Source organism: Hyperolius riggenbachi, chromosome 7 (genome assembly GCF_040937935.1).
Source record: "Hyperolius riggenbachi isolate aHypRig1 chromosome 7, aHypRig1.pri, whole genome shotgun sequence".
Lineage (NCBI taxonomy): Eukaryota > Metazoa > Chordata > Amphibia > Anura > Hyperoliidae > Hyperolius > Hyperolius riggenbachi.
The window spans coordinates 182293269-182312291 of NC_090652.1; the positions used below are offsets into that span (position 1 = coordinate 182293269).

General features: G+C 44.0%; 1 protein-coding gene across 3 annotated transcripts in view; it reads right to left on the reverse strand.

Moving 5' to 3' along the window:
• The window catches only part of MFSD6 (major facilitator superfamily domain containing 6), a 538131-nt gene that overhangs the window by 409809 nt on the left and 109299 nt on the right, over positions 1–19023 (reverse strand). For 2 of the 3 annotated variants that reach the window (XM_068244933.1, XM_068244935.1), the window contains one exon: positions 16861–16958. The exons of the other annotated variant lie outside the window; for it this stretch is intronic. In XM_068244933.1, the coding sequence (XP_068101034.1) occupies positions 16861–16958 (98 nt within the window). The remainder of the gene's footprint in view (positions 1–16860; positions 16959–19023) is intronic. 3 annotated transcript variants of the gene reach the window in all.

Sequence of the window (19023 nt, forward strand, 5' to 3'; positions counted from 1 at the left end):
ATCTTCAGATATCAGACTATGAATGCATTTTGCAGGAACAGATCTTTTGCAGATACTGATCTGTTGAATGTGTACAGCATCTTTGTGTAGAGCATCTTGCAAAGATTTTTATCAGCTCAACAGAATAGACTGTGTGTTCTCATACTACATGGAAAGTGGTAAAATTGGTCTGTGATCTTTCATTATTCTTTCAAGTGTGTACACAACATTAGCCTTGATTTTTTCTCTCTGATGGGGCAGGATCTTGTCTGGGTTATATTATATATTATAATTATATTATAATATATACCAATCTGGTATATCTGATCATGTGTGCTACATCAGGGGTAACAACCTACAAACTTCTGTGTATTGCAAACCTACAGACCGTCCCACATACCTAAGATATGACAGTTTTCATCCCAAGCACATTAAGAATTCTATAATTTACAGCCAAGCTACAAGGTACAACCAGATTTGTTCTGACAGGATGGACAGAGACAAGCACCTGGATCGCCTTAAGACCACTTTCATTAAACAAGGTTACAGTCCTCCTATGACTGAGGCCCAAATCAGGAAAGCCAACATCATCCCCAGGACTCCTGAAATATAAGCAAAACCAAAAAGAGGATCGTGTCTGTCAGGAACCGGCCCACGGCACGCCTGCGGGTTTGACCAGATCGAGAGGGGAAGCAGCCTTAGTCAAGCTAAAACAAGGCTGTGACCCCTCAGAACACTTCTCACTGCCACCACTAGCTGTTGCTAGACACTTCCACTCTGCTGTCGAGTTCTCATGCAATCTGCGTTTTCGTATTCGGGTCAGCTTTGCGCTTTAGGCCGAATACAGAAACGCCACGCACGAACAATTGCAATCTTACACTGTAGTGAAGCAAAACCCCTAACAGTCGTTCCGAACGAAACTGTTAGCCACTCTGCTGTTGAGCTACTCGCACTGGCGTTTTCGTACGTTGGGTCAGCTGCGCGCTTTAGGCCAACGTATGACAGACGCCCCACACACCATGCAATTACAATCTTATACGGTAGTGTCGCTCAATCATACAATCAGGCATGAACTTAGTTACACTTCAGTCTCTTCTAGGCTATGAGTGTTAGTTTAGTACAGCAGAAGTCAAACTTGTTAAATAATGATTTAATATTCCAGAGAAAAAATGGAACAATGCAGAAAATAATATATACAAAAGATGTACAAAAAAACAAAGTAAAAAAGTTACAAAGTAAAAGTTACAAGATTAAGAGTTTACAAAGGTACACACAAAGCTATTTGCTTACCAAAATAAACGGGGAAAATAAAAGTTATCAGCGTTGTTTGAACTTCATTGGCGGGAGAACACCGCTTCGACCAGTAGTCGGGCAGACCTTAGCGTCCTTGCTATCTCCAGAGAGCTACGATTTGTGACTCTCCTAGCTGCTGTTTTATAGCCCGATTTGGGGGGGGGGGGATGTTCCGTCCCACAACCTAATGCAACTTCCCAGATTGTGACATCACGGTCTGCCGAGCCACCTGTCACATCTGGGCTAGCTGTGATATGCTAAGGTCAAGGCTTTTCCTGTCCCAATATTCAGATCATCAAAAAGGACTTCCCCCACTCCAGGTGACAATTAATTAAGGCTTCCTCAACATTATTTCCTAGCATATCAAAGCTTTCCTGTCTCTGTTTTTAAAGTCTGCAGAGATTTCAAAACCCCTTCCAGCCGGCAGTCATGTAAATTTCAAACCTTCCCGTGTCAGCTTCCCCTGTCCCCAAGACTCTGGTAGTCTTGCTTTGTATAATGGGACAATGACTGACTCCATAGTTCAAAAGCCATGCCGACCAGCCTATTCTTCCTGAATTGGCAGCTAATTAGCAGTAGACACCGCTTCCCCTGCTGGACAATGAGGGCAGAGGTAATGTACATCTACATACCGAATTAGATTACCAGTGCCCAAGAAGCTCGCTGCCACTACCTTCAAAACCAGACTGGCTGACCTACACCTGTGATACAGCCCGAAAAATGAAAAATACGCTTTTGTGCGATACCATACGGCAGCTATATTCTGCCTATTATCGTACATATCATCCTCACCCCAATATATCCTCACACCTCCCCTTTTTAGAATGGTGCTGGGAGGTGACTCCCATGAATCACCTTGCCAGCGCCTACATTGCCGGCCGGGCCTGGGGGGGTAACCCCTTAGCATCCTCTCGAGGATTCCCCACCTGGCAGTTAGCTCCAAGCTACTCGACTTGAAAGCTAGGTCAGGTTGCTGCAATGTGCCGTTGCCCCTGGCAACCTGACGTAACCAACCAGGGGAATAAGGGTCAGTGACGGCCGTGAATTCGCAACCATAGAGACAGTGCTGCAGCTGGGGAATGGTTCCAACCGTTGCTACACGCACTTTCTCTATAGTGGCAGGGGCTATCTCTCGGTCCCTTTGGGGAACGATTATCTGCCGGTCTACCTCCTCCACTTTGGACAGCTCCGAGGGAATAACTTCCCAGAACCCTCTCAGCCTGCCCCTCCCAGTCGGTGACCCGCTGACCAGCCCCCTGAGTTCTTCCAGGCTGCTGTCAAATCGAACAGCCCCAAAGAGCTCAGTGCTGCCTGTCACACACGCCAGGAAGGCTGCAGATGGAGAGGCTCCTGGGCCCTCAGTGACAGGTTCCCGAATTGGATGTGGCTGACCCAGCAACATTTGCCACTTCGGCGGACAGTCCCTCTGCTGTAGACCCGCTAGTGCTGCGGGTTACCACTGCAGCTGAGGGAGTGCCCACATTACACACATCATGAATCACATCACATTTGGTCTTTAAAACATCTGAAGGGGAAAGATCTGGCCTGGTGCCGTCTGCCCCTGCAGTGGGCAGTTCATCTGCTACAGGCCAGCGAACACTGCTGGTTACTCCTGCAGCTGACGGAGTGTCCACATGACACACAGCATTATGTAGCACAACACATATGACATCAGCATTAGCCGTCTTACACATATTGACATTTAGAACATCACATTCCACATCAACATTATCTGCAGCATTATACACAGTGCTACTCAGCACTTCATAAGTAGCATCAAAAGTTCCTGCATCGATCGCCTTAATAGTCCGTGCGTCATAAATGACATCAGTTTCTGCATTCTCTGTATCAACATGTCCCACTCCAGGCCTAGTCACTGGAGAATCACTAGGGCTGGCTCCTAGCATACAGCCCGTAGCCCTGGGAGGCCCACCAGCACCCCCCACTTGCACAGAGTTATCAAACAGTACCTTGCAAGAGTCCTGAACTTCTGCTGGGGAGGCGGGCTCCACGGGGGTTGGATTAGGCTCATACCGGGCTACTAACCGTCGCAGGTCAGTACCCAGCAAAACGTTGGTGGGGATTTTGTCAGTTACCCCAACTTCTTTCAGTCCGCTGCCGGCCCCCCAATTCAGGTGGACCAAGGCGGTGGGTATGGCTGGGGTGACACCCCCAATTCCTCTGACAGCAATCTTTTTCCCAGGTATGTACTGTTCCGGGTTCACAAGCTGGGGATGTATGAGAGTCACTCAGCCCGGTGGCAACTGTACCCCCAACCGTGACAAGCTGCAGATTCTCTGCATAGCCAGTGGCATTTCTGGTAGCACACAAAACAATTGGGACTTCACTGGGGTTTGAGGCCTCACTGGATTTTGGGGCCTCCCTCTTCCTCTCTGGGCAAGTCATGCTGATATGACCCACCCTGTCACATACAAAGCATTTCCGAGTGTCAGTGGTTGGTTGCTTGAATCCAGAAGACAGCGGTGCTTGCCTCCTCTGGGTGCTAGGTGAAACAGGTTTAGCAATCTGTTCTCCCCTCCAGCTGGATGGAGTAGTCCTCCGGGACTTGGGTGCTCTATGGGCCGTGTAGGAATCAGCCATTTCCGCAGCCTCATCCACTGTCTTTGGTTCTCGATCCAGCACAAAAAGCCGGACATCCACAGGACACGTGTGGAGGAACTTGTCTTTTATTATCAGTTCCTGCAGGGCATCCAAGGTTTCAACCAACAGTCCTTTTAGCCACTGCTGGAAGGCAGTGCGCAGGTTCCACGCATGATCCAGGTAACTGTCATTAGGACCTCGCTGCACTGTCCTGAACCGTTTGCGATACACCTCTGGCGTGAGGTGGTATCGCGCAATAATGGCTTTCTTAATTGCCTCAAAGTCTGTTTCTTCCTCCTGGGGGAGAATCACAAACGCCTCTAGGGCCTTGCCTCTCAGCCCTGGTGTGAGGTATCTTGCCCACTGCTCACGGGGCACCCCATACTGACGACAAGTCCTTTCAAACCCCTGCAGGAAAGTGTCTATGTCAGAGTCTTTGTCCATAGCGGAGAACTTATCCAGGGGGATTCTGTGGACTCGCTCACCTTCGCGTTCTGCGGGTCCAGCAGACAGGTTCTGCTGCTGAAGTTTAGCCAGCTCCAGTTGGTGTCGCCGTTCAGCACTTTCCCTCTCGGCCTGGTGTCGCTGTGCAACTTGTTCCCTCTCGGCCTGGAGTCTCTGTGCAGCTTGTTCCTTCTCTGCCTGTCGGTGCAGTAGGATCAGCTTTAGGCGCAGTTCAGGATCAGCCGAGTTCAGTAGCTGTAGATCAGCTTCCAGAGATGTCATCTCCGTGTTCGGTGGATCATCCAGGACATCGTCTCCACTCACATCCTGCGGCAGGAGCGATTACTCCTCTGGCGTGTCATGAGCTGCACCCGCTGGTGTTGGAGCACAGGCTTGCTCTGCCTCATCATACTCCTCGAGGGCACGAACTAACTGCTCCTTAGTCTGGCCGCTCGCCGTCTCGATGCCTTTGTGCTCACACAGGTTGAGTAGTATCTCTTTGCTTTGCCTTGCATAGCTGGATGCTTTCTGAGCCATCGCGTTGCAAAATAAAAAGAAAAAGAGGGAAGGGAAAGCAAAATGCCAAGTATGTACCTTTGTGAAAAAAAAAGTATATAGATTCTGCACTGAGTAGACTTCTGTAGGCTAGTTGCTTCTAGCAAGCTTCCAGCCTTTAGTACTCAGAATAGCGAGCTAAACTGCGTACTAATGTACTAAACGATCTCACCGCTGCCACCAATTATGTCAGGAACCGGCCCACGGCACGCCTGCGTATACGGTTCCCGACTGCGGGTTTGACCAGATCGAGAGGGGAAGCAGCCTTAGTCAAGCTAAAACAAGGCTGTGACCCCCTCAGAACACTTCTCACTGCCACCACTAGCTGTTGCTAGACACTTCCACTCTGCTGTCGAGTTCTCATGCAATCCGCGTTTTCAGCTTTGCGCTTTAGGCCGAATACAGAAACGCCACGCACGAACAATTGCAATCTTACACTGTAGTGAAGCAAAACCCCTAACAGTCGTTCCGAACGATACTGTTAGCCACTCTGCTGTCAAGCTACTCGCACTGGCGTTTTCGTACGTTGGGTCAGCTGCGCGCTTTAGGCCAACGTATGACAGACGCCCCACACACCATGCAATTACAATCTTATACGGTAGTGTCGCTCAATCATACAATCAGGCATGAACTTAGTTACACTTCAGTCTCTTCTAGGCTATGAGTGTTAGTTTACTACAGCAGAAGTCAAACTTATTAAATAATGATTTAATATTCCAGAGAAAAAATGGAACAATGCAGAAAATAATATATACAAAAGATGTACAAAAAAACAAAGTAAAAAAGTTACAAAGTAAAAGTTACAAGATTAAGAGTTTACAAAGGTACACACAAAGCTATTTGCTTACCGAAATAAACGGGGAAAAATAAACGTTATCAGCGTTGTTTGAACGTCATTGGCGGGAGAACACCGCTTCGACCAGTAGTCGGGCAGCCCTTAGCGTCCTTGCTATCTCCAGAGAGCTACGATTTGTGACTCTCCTAGCTGCAGTTTTATAGCCCGATTTTGGGGGGGGGGGGGGGGGATGCTCCGTCCCAAAACCTAATGCAATTTCCCAGATTGTGACATCACGGTCTGCCGAGCCACCTGTCACATCTGGGATTGCTGTGATATGCTAAGGTCAAGGCTTTTCCTGTCCCAATATTCGATCATCAAAAAGGACTTCCCCCACTCCAGGTGACAATTGATTGAGGCTTCCTCAACATTATTTCCTAGCATATCAAAGCTTTCCTGTCTCTGTTTTTAAAGTCTGCAGAGATTTCAAAACCCCTTTCAGCCGGCTGTCATGTAAATTTCAAACCTTCCTGTGTCAGCTTCCCCTGTCCCTAAGACTCTGGTAGTCTTGCTTTGTATAATGGGACAATGGCTGACTCCCTAGTTCAAAAGCCATGCCGACCAGCCTATTCTTCCTCAATTTGCAGCTAATTATCAGTAGACACCGCTTCCCCTGCTGGACAATGAGGGCAGAGGTAATGTACATCTACATACTGAATTGCATTACCAGTGTCCAGGAAGCTCGCTGCCACTACCTTCAAAGCCAGACTGGCTGATCTACACCTGTGATACAGCTCGAAAAATGAAAAATACGCTTTTGTGCGATACCATACGGCGGCTATATTCTGCATATTACCGTACATATCATCCTCACCCCAATATATCCTCACAGTGTCCCTTTGGTTGTCACCTACAACCCACACCTGGAAATCTTAAGGAGGATTGCTAAGGAACTTCATCTCATTTTACATAAGGATAACAGACTGAGAAAGATATTCCCTAAACCTCCCCTCTTGTCATATCAGCAACCACTCAATCTAAAACAGATGATTGTCAGGAGTTCCTTGAATAGGCCACAACAAAACGGAGCATCACCCTGCCGACAAAAAAGATGTGGGACTTGCAGACACATTTACTCCACTAACAGGTTAACGATACCAGGTTCGCAACAGGAGTACAGAGTACAAGGCACATTTTCCTGTGGATCCACCAATCTGGTATACCTGATATTATGTGCTAAATGCCCCAATGTTATGTACGTGGGAGAAACTGGACAAACTCTGCGCAAACGTATGAACGGACACAGGCACACTATTAACGATACCAAATCTGAACTACAAGTTGCTACACACTTTCGTTCCAATGGACACAGCATGTATGATCTTCGTGTCACTGCCCTAAAGGGTGGCTTCAAAACGTCAAATGATCGATTAATAGCAGAAAAAAAATTTATAAATTGGTTCAAAGCGGTGGGCAAAGGCTTGAATAAGGACAAAAACTTTTTATATTGGTATGAGACTGATGATATTTAATGCTAAAACTCTCTCAGCCTGTAGCTAAACTTGTGAACTCAGAAATTACGATGCCTCTGTGACAGTCCAACTCCCAGGTCTGTGAGCATGGTGTATGTAAACAAGGATTCTTATCTCAGCTAACAACTTCCCACCCCATTTAAATGTTCTGTTTCACTTAAGGCATCTCAATGACATGTATGTATGCTTAAAAAAAATCTGTGTATCCCCCTTTTTGATGTTGCATGTATAAAGTTGACTGTACCATCAGCCTGTAAGCAAACAGGATTTAAGCCTGACGAAGGCTGCAAAGCCGAAAGCTCGCTTATTCTTATTAGTTAGACAATAAATGGTATCATCCCGATTTAAAACTTCTTGCTTTTACTGATGGCTAACACAGTACAATACCCTACTGCTACTACTCGTTACTCTGAGGGATGTACTTTGTCTCCCAGATGTGGGTGATATGATTTAACCAGTTCGCATTCAGTCGTTTTTCGCTTCATGCATCCGAACAATGTTCACCTCCCATTCATTAGCCTATAACTTTATTACTACTTATAACAATGAACTGATCTATATCTTGTTTTTTCCGCCACCAATTAGGCTTTCTTTGGGGGGTACATTTTACTAAGAGCCACTTTACTGTAAATGCATTTTAAAGGGAAGAATAAGAAAAAAAAAGGGAAACAAATCATTATTTCTCACTTTTCGGCAATTATAGTTTTAAAATAATACATGCCTCCATAATTAAAACCCACGTATTGTATATGCCCATTTGTCCCGGTTATTACACCATTTAAATTATGTCCCTATCACAATGTATGGCGACAATATTTTATTTGGAAATAAAAGTGCATTTTTTCCGTTTTGCATTCATCACTATTTACAAGCTTATAATTTAAAAAAAAAAAAGAAATATTTCATCTTTACATAGATATTTAAAAAGTTTAGACCCTTAGGTAAATATTTGTGTTTTTTTTTTTTTTTTTATTGTAATGTTTTTTTTGTTTTTTTTAATTAAACATTTTATGTGGGTATTTTTGGGAGGGTGGGATTGAAATTGTATTTTTTTTTGTAAATATATGTGTATTTTTATTTTTATTTAACATTTAGATGTAGTTTACTTTTTGGCCACAAGATGGCAGCCATGAGTTGTTTACAGTGACGTCACTCTAAGCGTACCACGTACACTTAGAGCGACATAGGAAGCAGAAAAAGCGTAGCTTCCGAGAGTAGCTGTCGCTTTTTCTGCGGGGGAGAGGAATCAGTGATCGGGCACCGTTGCCCGATTCACTGATTCACTGGCTAACAAACCGCCGGCCGGGAGCGCGCGTGCACGCGCGCGATCGGCCGGGAGCGCGCGTGCACGCGCGCGATCGGCCGCGTGGACGCGCAGGAGCGCACATGGCTTCCTGGACGTGAGTTTCACGTCCAGGAATGTCAAATAGTTAAGGTAACTATTTTCCTGATCAGAACCACTGGTTCTGTGTGGTGGCCCCCAGTTTGCCAATATTTGATGCCATGGTGCTACCAGAATCATGTTGTCTGTGTTTATCTTCCCCACTTCCTGCAGAGTTATACACACCTTGTACTTCTAGGTCTCATATGCTATTGGTATGTTCTGTTCATATTTAGAAAATTTCAATACAAATTGTGAAAGATAAAAAAGGCATTAAAAAAATAAATACTAGAATTTGCTTGCTTTCCAACCATCTAATCTTTTTGCAGGTTGGAATTTAGTTTCCTCAGTCTCTCTCACATTATGGCAGCTTGCCAATACATCCCTTCAAGGGAAGGTGCGAGGTGACAAAAAAAAAACTCCACCCCCTGGCAGCCTATATGTCACTCACCGCAGCTCTGCTCCTAGCCGGTGGCCCGGGGTCCCCTCCTTGCAGATGCCGACCTCGCCAGGTCAGCATCTTCTGTGTCTGTGCGAGCACGTGACCGCACCGCTCTCGATCAGGCTCACATGGTCTGGAGCATTCTGCGGAGGCTAGTACTTCTGCGTCTGCGCAGAACGCTCCAAGCCACTTGAGCGCTATCACGAGCAGCATGCTTGTGCAGGTGCAGAAGATGTTGACCTGTCGAGGAGGAGACCCCAGGACAATGGCTGAGAGCGGAGCTGCAGTGAGGGACACATAGGCTGCCAGGGGCTGGAGGAAGCCCCAGGTAAGTAGATCTTATTTTTTTTGTCACCTCGCACCTTCCCTTTAAATAAAAGACGCATGGTCCAAAATAGAAACTTATTTTAATATCTACCAACTTTTTCCTTTTGTCTCTTTTTGCAACTTAAAGTATTCAATCCTTGATTAGGAGCCATGAATGTGAAGAAAAATAATCTCTCTGGTCTAAGTTATAAATCCTCCATATATCAACTATCCAACCAGCTATGAAAGTATTCTTAATTTTGGGAAGATTCTTAGCTGAAGTTTGGCATTCACCATTTGAATTATTTATGTTTGGATTCAGCATCACATTTCAAATGAACCCGAAAGGAAAATAAACCGATAAGATAAACACTTGTAGCTGTAATCCCTTATCAGTGAGGGTTACCTTATAGTCTGACTGGGCCCACACTGGAGAGAAACTGTCACTTGCTTAGCTGAATGTTAACTCTTTCAGGCAGAAAAAAAGGAACACAGCCTAGATCCCTGTGTGATCTAATCTGATCACAGAGGGATCTATTGGCTGCCTACACTGCAAACAGATTTTGAATCGATTTCACTATGAAATCGATTCACAATCTGTCGAGCCGCCCCAAGCACTACATTAACTCTACGCCGGCGCGAGTCCCCCCATCTCTGCTGTCTCTTCTCCGCTCTGGGCTCAGGCTTCACTTTACTTCCTGGTGGGGGAAGTTTAAACAGTAGAGGGCGTTCTACTGTTTAGCCAGTTCACCCCCAAGGGTTTTTACCCTAACGGACCAGAGCAATTTTCGCCTGTCAGTACTCCTCCATTTTATTCCCTAATAACTTTATTACTACTTATCACAAGAAAATGATCTATACCTCTTTTTTTTCGCCACCAATTAGGCTTTCTGTGGGTAGTACATTTTGCTAAGAATTATTTTATTCTAAATGTGTTTTAAGGGAAAAATAAGAAAATAATGGAAAAAAAAATATTATTTCTCAGTTTTCGGCCTCTATAGTTTTAATGGATAAAACAGACACATTTTATTTGCCCAGTTGTCACGATTATTAAACCATTTAAATTATGTCCCTATCACAATGTACAGCGACAATATATTATTTTGAAATATACGTGTTATTTTTCTGTTTTGTTTGTCTTTTGTCTGGTCCACAATTACAAGCCCCTATGTAAAGTAAAAGTAATTTCCCATCATAAAATATAGATTAAAAAGCTGAGCCCCTAAGGCAGCTATTTATTTTTGAGGTTTTTTTTGCTTTTATTTTGCTTTTTAATTTGGGAGGGGTGGGGGGGTTAGGGGGGGCTTTGGTAATGAAAGTTATTCATTTTATTAGTGTTGGCTAAGTATGTAGGTGTCTGTAGGTGTAATTTTACTTTTTGGCCACAAGATGGCACTGGTGAGCATTTTCCCGATATAGGAAATGTTCGCTTTTTTTTTTGTACATTTAAATACTTTGTGACGGCTTCCTGTTTTATGAATGGATGCGGCCGCTGTTCGCAGTCACGTCCATTCACTCCAGGCATTGCGATTGGGTAGAGGACCGCTCGGTCCTCTTCCCCAATCGCTCAACGCGGAAACCTGGCGAAAACGGCGGCGGTTGTGGCGCGCACACGTGCGGAGCAGCGGCGGGAACACGCGACGTATTAAAACGTCATGTTGCCATTAACAGGGTAATACATGACGTTTTAATACGATACAATGCCGTTAAATGGTTAAACTTCCCCCAACAGGAAGTAAGTGAAGCCAGCCGGAGCCCAGTGCTGACAACGGACCACGGGGACACGCCCCGGCGGAACAGGTAATGTATTACAGGATCACTTAAAATGCAATAGTATAGTTCCACCCCTCATGCAATATTGTATAAAATCCACAAAAAATAACGGGGTTTAAATGAACAGTCAGTCTTTTATTCTTCAGTATTCAAATTTCTTCAAGATTGCGGACAAGTAAGCACAAGAACCAATACAGGACTCCACATCATAACAAAGGACTGCCTGACAAGTGTTTCACGGTCAAAGACCGCTTCCTCAGAGGCATACAGTACACACACATCAAAATGTCGGTTCATAGATAATATCGCATCGCAATCTGTGAAATAAATGAGTCAGCACTCAAACGAAATCCTGGACGCTGCAGCGCATCCATGAGAAGCAATGGATGGCTTCTCATGGATGCGCTGCAGCGTCCAGGATTTCGTTTATGAGTGCTGGCTCATTTATTTCACAGATTGCGATGCGATATTATCTATGAACCGACATTTTGATATGTGTGTGTACTGTATGCCTCTGAGGAAGCGGTCTTTGACCGTGAAACACGTGTCAGGCAGTCCTTTGTTATGATGTGGAGTCCTGTATTGGTTCTTGTGCTTACTTGTCCGCAATCTTGAAGAAATTTGAATACTGAAGAATAAAAGACTGACTGTTCATTTAAAACCGTTATTTTTTGTGGATTGTATACAGGTAATGTATTGCCGCTAACGTCGGTCGTCAAACATTCGAATGCCGCTATCGACGCACTCCCGACCTGCCGGCGATCAAGCGAAATTTTCTGCGTGAACAGATCGACGGGATCGATTTCGGGCCGAAAATCGGTCGATTGGTCGGCATTTGCATATCGATTTCACAGCAGATTCAATCACAGTGATCGAATCTGCTGTCTATCGGCAGGAAATCGAGTAAGTGTATGGGCACCTTTACTTTTAAATCCTGGCCTGAATTAGGTGTATATATTAACCACTGACACAGCAATACCATTTACTCTCCCTGTAGTGATTAAAGAGAGTCTGAAGCGAGAATAGATCTCGCTTCAGACCTCATATATAGCAGGGGCACGTGTGCTAAAACGCCGCTATCCCGCGGCTTAACGAGGGTCCCTGTCCCCCCAAATCCCGTGGGCAGCACGGTGGCATAGTGGTTAGCTCTCTCGCCTTGCAGCGCTGGGTCCCTGGTTCGAATCCCAGCCAGGGCACTATCTGCAAAGAGTTTCTATGTTCTCTCCGTGTCTGCGTGGGTTTCCTCCGGGCACTCCGGTTTCCTCCCACATTCCAAAAAAAAACATACGAATAAGTTAATTGGCTCCCTCTAAAAAAAATAGGCCCTAGACTACAGTACTTACACTACATAATATAGACATATGGCAATGGTAGGGATTAGATTGTGTGCTCCTTTGAGGGACAGTTATTGACAAGATATATATATATATATCCATTGTACAGCGCTGCGTAATATGTCGGCGCTATATAAATACTAAATAATAATAATAATAATAATAAATCCCCTCCGTAATGCGGGGGAGTGCTTCCGCATTGGGGAAGGGCTAACCGCCGCAGCCCTGCCCCACGCGCGTCTGTCAGCGCGTATCTCCGCCTCTCCCCCGCCCCTCTCAGTCTTCCTTCACTGAGAGGGGAGGGGGAGAGGCGGCGATGCGCCACTGATAGAGTCGCTGTGAGGCAGGGCTGCAGCCTTTAGCCCTGCCTCCAGCAGCAGCAAAATCTACGACCAAGTTGGTCGTAGATTTTGCGGGGGGTGGGTTGGAGGGTCAGGGACCCCCGTTTAGCCGCGGGATAGCGGCGTTTTAGCAGGGGCACACGTGCCCCTGCTATATATGAGAGAAGAAGCGAGATTTAGTCTCGCTTCAGTGTCTCTTTAAGACGAGAGCCTCTTTATCACTAGGAGATTCTCACCAGCGAGAGAAAAACATTGAACACCCTGTTAATGGGAAGCTGAAGTGAAAGGTGTATGGTGTATATTTAATTTACTTTTAAACAATACAGTGCCCATTTTTCCTGCTTTGACTAATATTTGCTCTTTAAAGCAGTATTAAACCCTGACATAATTTTCAATAAAAATGTGTTTTCCTACTTTTTATAACCCATAAAGTTATCATATTTGCTTTTGTGCACAAGTACTATTCATTTAGAAAATACAAGCTCCCAAAGTACAGGGGTTTTTTTGCTCTAAAAGCTGCCATTGCATTTTATTCATAACGGATTTATTTATATTGTAATGTACCCAGTAATGATTTCTGAGCTGCTGTCTCTGTTCTGGACATAAACTCCTGCCACGGAATATTTATATTCTTCTCTTGCTACAATTAAGTAAACACAAGATAATATCACCAGTTTGGATGCGGCTCTTACTGCAGGGAGCTTTCTTTAGAAAGCTGTTCTGGTACAAAAAAAAATTGTGGTAGTATATTATATGCTTTAAATAATTGTTTAGAGCAAAGAAGAAATGCCATACTACTTTAAACGAAGGACCCTGCACAGCACGTCTGAACTCTGTCCTCTTGCCATACTCCTTGTTCTCCAAACTCTATAAATATGAACTATTTTGATTGAACGTGCTACCTCATTGCTCAGAAAACTCTTAATAATTTCCCTCCCCAAAGGTGCTAACTCGCCTCTTGTATTGTAAAAATTAACAGAGGCGCCAAAAGGATAAAATTCGCTAAAATTGTTAAAAGTGTTCAAGAGGCGGTGGTGGACCGGCCAACCCAAAACAGACACAATGCTGTCGATTAAAGTAACAACAAATGTATTCACATACTCCTAGAAACAACAGGCAACGCGTTTCGCAGGTATATCCTGGCTTCTTCAGGCAATAAACAACAGGAGTATCACACTGAAAAATGACAGAGACTAAAAAAGGCATAATCAGATAAGCTGGGATATACCTGCGAAACGCGTTGCATGTTTCTAGGAGTATGTGAATACATTTGTTGTTAGTTTAATCGACAGCATTGTGTCTGTTTTGGGTTGGCCGGTCCACCACCGCCTACTGAACACTCAACAATTTTAGCCAATGTTATCCTTTTGGCGCCTCTGTTCATTTTTACAATACAATAAGTCCACCCCTGGTGAAGGGGTGCTATGCCCTCCTTTTTTCCTCCTATCCACAGAGAGTGACATCTTAGTTCTGAGTGGGGACAGGCCTAAACTCCTTACCTGCCTTACCAGTGGTTGCCTGAGCGGTAACCCTTGTTTGTAAGTATAAATACTTACAATTCATATTTCTTTCCTTTTTCAATACATATTACACTATATTGGGCTCTCTGTTTTCTGTTGTATAACTCGCCTTTTGGATTACTCTGTAGAAGCCACCTTATTTTACTGTTGTTCTGCGGATTCCTATTATCTTCGACTTCAAGTCCCTTATTTGGCCATTTATTAAGTCTACCAAGTTAGCTGTATCCTGTGACCTCTGACCTAATATCTTGAAATCTCTTTCAACTTCAGCCTTTCAGTTTAGTAATAGCAGTCTTTTTAGCTGACGCTAAACAAAACTGTGTAATCCGTCAACATTACAATCTACATTTATTCAATCCCATTAACTACAGAGTTTTTCTCGGCAAACTTCAGTACCTGAAAATGTCAGCGTAACTGTCAGGGTACTTGCAAACCGTCGGGGTTCTGTTGATCCCATCACTGGTATCAAGGGGCAAGCAGCCCCAGGGTGTGGGGTCTAAGCTAGCACTGGTCTTCTCCAGCGCATCCTGCAAGGGATGATGGGCCCTCACCCCTGGTGGGTGGCGGACTACTTTGCTGCCTGGTGCTAGCCAGGTCACCACCCCCAGGTCTACCACACCAGTGACGAGAAGAACAGTGGGTACCTGACCGGATAGGAAGGGGTACAAGCAGAGTGGACCACGAAGCTATCGGGCTTGGATAGGCTTGCTGAACAGAAGGCCTAACCTATAGGGATTCCAAATAAGATACAGGCAGAAGTTCCCAGGAGGGAACTTCTTCATTTTATCTGAAAATAATCATAATGCGGCATCATTTCACCAGAAAAAACTCTTATTGCGGCAGCGTTTCACCAGAAAATAAACGTATTGCAGAAGCGTATCACCAGAAAATAATCATAATGCAGCAGTGTTGTGTCAACAAATAATTGTAATACGGCAGCGTTTTATCAGAAATATACCCCCCAGTAAAGCATTGACATCCAAATGATTCCCCCCGCAAAAAAACAGTAGGGCTACCCAGATGTCCTCATCTCCCCAGTACAGTAAACCAAGCTAGATACCCTCGCCCCCCCCCCCCCCAATACAGCATAGCTACCCAGATGTCCCCCTCCCCCAGTACTGTATATCAAGCTAGATTACCTCTCCGTCCCCCCAATTCAGTATAGTTACCCAGATGCCCCCAGTAAAGTATTCAAATGATCCCCCATCCCAACTCCCCCAATACAGTGTAGCTAGACAGATGCCCCCCCTCCCCAGTACAGTATAGCAAACTAGATACTGTCCCTGTACCGCCAACTCAGTATAGCTAACCAGATGGCGCCCCCTTCCGTAGTACAGTATAGCAAGCTAGATGCTCTCCCCATCCCCCCAATACAGTATGGCTACCCAGATGTTTTCTCCTTCCCCAGTTTAGCATGGCAAGCTAGATGCCCTCCCCATCCCCCAAAACAGTATGGATACCTAGATGCCACCCCCCAGTACAAGCTAAATGCCTCCCCATCCCTCCAATACAATATAGCTACCCAGATGTCCCATCCCCCAGTACAATTTGGCAACCTACTTGCCCTCCCCATCCCCCAATACAGTATGGGCAGCATTCCTCCCCCTGCCAGAGATCTGAGTGAGCAGTGAGTCACCTGCAGTGCTCTCCTCCTGTAAGCTCCCCTCGCTTGCTGTACTGCCCAGGGACATCATGTAATCAGACCTATAATCAGCATTGGCCACAGCTCACAGTGTTGATAGAGGCTCAGGTGCCATGAACAGTTCAGCGCTCCGTACACTTCAAATACAGAAAGTATCCAACAGTGACGTCACTTCTTGTATATGGCGCTGTACTGTATACGGAACCTTGTGCTCTAACAACATTGTGAGCCGCAGCAAGTGCAAATCTGAGGTCTCATTACTTGTCACTGGGCAGTGCAGCAATCGAGGGTCGCTTACAGGAGGAGATGTCGGTGGCAGTACAGACTAAACTGACTGCACGGCGGCGACAATTAATTCCATGGGGTGGGCAGGCAGTGGTGGACGAACAGTGCGGGTGAGCCAGCAATACATACAGGACAGGAACACACCACAGCACTGCCGCCCCAACCTTTCCCCAACCATTATAGCACTCTAGGCACCATCCTTGGTGGCCTGCCCACATATTTGACCCCCCCACACACACACACAGCGCTCCAGGCAACCGCCTGGTCGGCCTGGTGTACCAGTCGCCTCTGATGGTTACAGTAACCAAAGAAGAGCTTTGTTTTTCACCAAAAACAATTATAAATTAATGTAATTGTGTACTATTGTCATGCAAGGACAACTAGTAATGCTGGGCTGACTTGTTTTTGTCCACAAGTAATGTAATCTGTGTAAAAATTAGAACTTTGATAAAGTAGCAGTACAGTATTGTACCATTTTAGTAATTAGTAAAAGCAAGAAGTTTTGAATCAGAATGATAGTATTTATTAGAGGAATCGAGTCTGTAACAGGAATGAAGTCTGAAGATGGCTAATTAGCTGAAAGCTAAACTAGCCAATAAATGGTATCATCCCGATTGAAAACTTCTTGCTTATGGGTGATATGGAAAACAAACTTACCTTGTAATACTTCCATAGGCAGGACTGTCCAAGCATTTTCCATATAGGAAATATAGAGATAGCGAACCGTATTACAGGCAAGACCAATATACAGTACCCTAGGGTGGATAGAGAAAAAAGTAAACATGCAATATAAAAAAAAAAAAAAAAATAATCTTTTTTAAACTTTATTTAAAAATACAGTATTAAAATGGGTTTAACCTGTTCAATTCCTTGGACATGACATTTCCTAGTTTGCCTGAAGATTTCAGGACGTTAATGCTATGTCCTGTAATTAATGCTGCCGCGCACTCTCCCCTGTGCGCACCCCTGTTCCTGCTTGTGTGCATGCACCAGTTTTAAAATTAATGATTCCTCTATAGCAACAATTGTTAACTGAAAGTCGTTTGAAAAAAAATATTAAAAAACTGAAAAGTGACAGTGCCACAATAATTAATAAAGTGTTTTCCCCCTGTGGTTTACTCTCTACCTCTACCTAATTAACCCCTTGTGTCACCTATACTTGGCTTTAAAGTGGATCCGAGATGAACTTTTACTTAATGAACAACTGTAATGGCTGCTGACTGCCTGGCTGCCAACTAAGCAATCGGATACAATCGCTAGGGCGACTGTTCGGGGACCCAACACTGTATAAATGCATTGCTATGCTGTTGCCTAGCAATTTATCTGTACAGCACTAAGGTTCAAAAAAACTATGCGCATAACAATCGCATCCAGTCACTACAGACACGCACAGCCTGGCGATAATAGGATGCCACATGCCCAACTTGTGATGAAATATGGCATGTGTGGTATCCTTTTAATTGAGACGAGCAAAATAATATATTTGAGGATGCCGGTATTTTATAATTGTGACACTTCTAAGAAAATTAGTAATGGTTAAAAATTAAAAATGTGTATTTCATGCATTTATGCCTATTTTTCCCCTGTAAAATACCCATAAAATATTGTTGGTAAAAAATATTACCCAAAAAAAGATATTGTCCCAAAAAAACAATACATGTATCCCTTTGATAGCATTAGTAATTTCAAAAAAAGGTATTGCTGTATTAATGGTGACTGTTGAAATGCCAAAATTGTATGGAATATTAAGGGATAAAAATCCAAAAATGCCCTGTGGTTTAACCATTTCAGCTGTCAGTCGTTTTTCACCTTATGCATCAGAGAAAATTTTCACCTCTCATTCATTCGCAAATGACTTTATCACTAATTATCACAATGAATTGATCTATATCTTGTTTCTTTCTGCCACTAATTAGGCTTTCTTTGAGTGGTACCTTTTGCTAAGAATTATTTTTTTCTAAACGCATTTGAACAGAAATGTTAAGAAAAAAATGAAAAAAAAAATAAATTTCCCAGTTTTCAGCCGTTATAGCTTTAAAATAATACATGCTACCATAATTAAAACCTATGTATTTTATTTGCCCATTTGTCCCGGTTATTACACCATTTAAATTATGTCCCTATCACAATGTATGGCGCCCATATTTTATTTGGAAATAAAGGTGCATTTTTTCAGTTTTGTGTCCGACACTTATTATAAGTCCATAATTTTAAAAATATTAGTAATACACCCTCTTCACATGCATATGAAAAAAAGTTCCGACCCTTAGGTAACTATTTAGGTTTTGTTTGTTTTGTTTTTGTTTTTTTTTTTATTTTAATTTTTTTTTTCATTAAAAATTTTATTTGGGTAATTATTGGTGTGGGAGGTAAACCGTTAAGTGGATCTGAGATGAACTTTTACACATTGCATAATTGGGTTCCTTTCCTATTGTTTATAGGGCATTCCTCAAGCCAAATACTTTTTTGTTTTAATACTGTAATTCCCTATAAACTAAACAAGCCACGCCCACAGGTTTTCAGAGAGCCAAGGCACTTTCAGACAGTAGCAAGGGCTCATGGGAGCTCAGTCTAGGCTGGAGGAGGGGGAGGTGTTACTAGCCAGAGATTTCAGAGGCAGAGGGGAGGAGGGAGAATCAGGGAGGATTAGGTTTTTTTGCTCAAGATGCAGATAAGCCTGCCTCTGTGTAATGTTTACAAACAACATGGCTGCTGTCATTGTATCACAAGAAGAAAGAATCATATTCTATTAAAGCTGTTTGCAGCTAGATTTGCTGTGTAAACTACCTAAACTTTAGATAAGATATATAGACAAGTTAC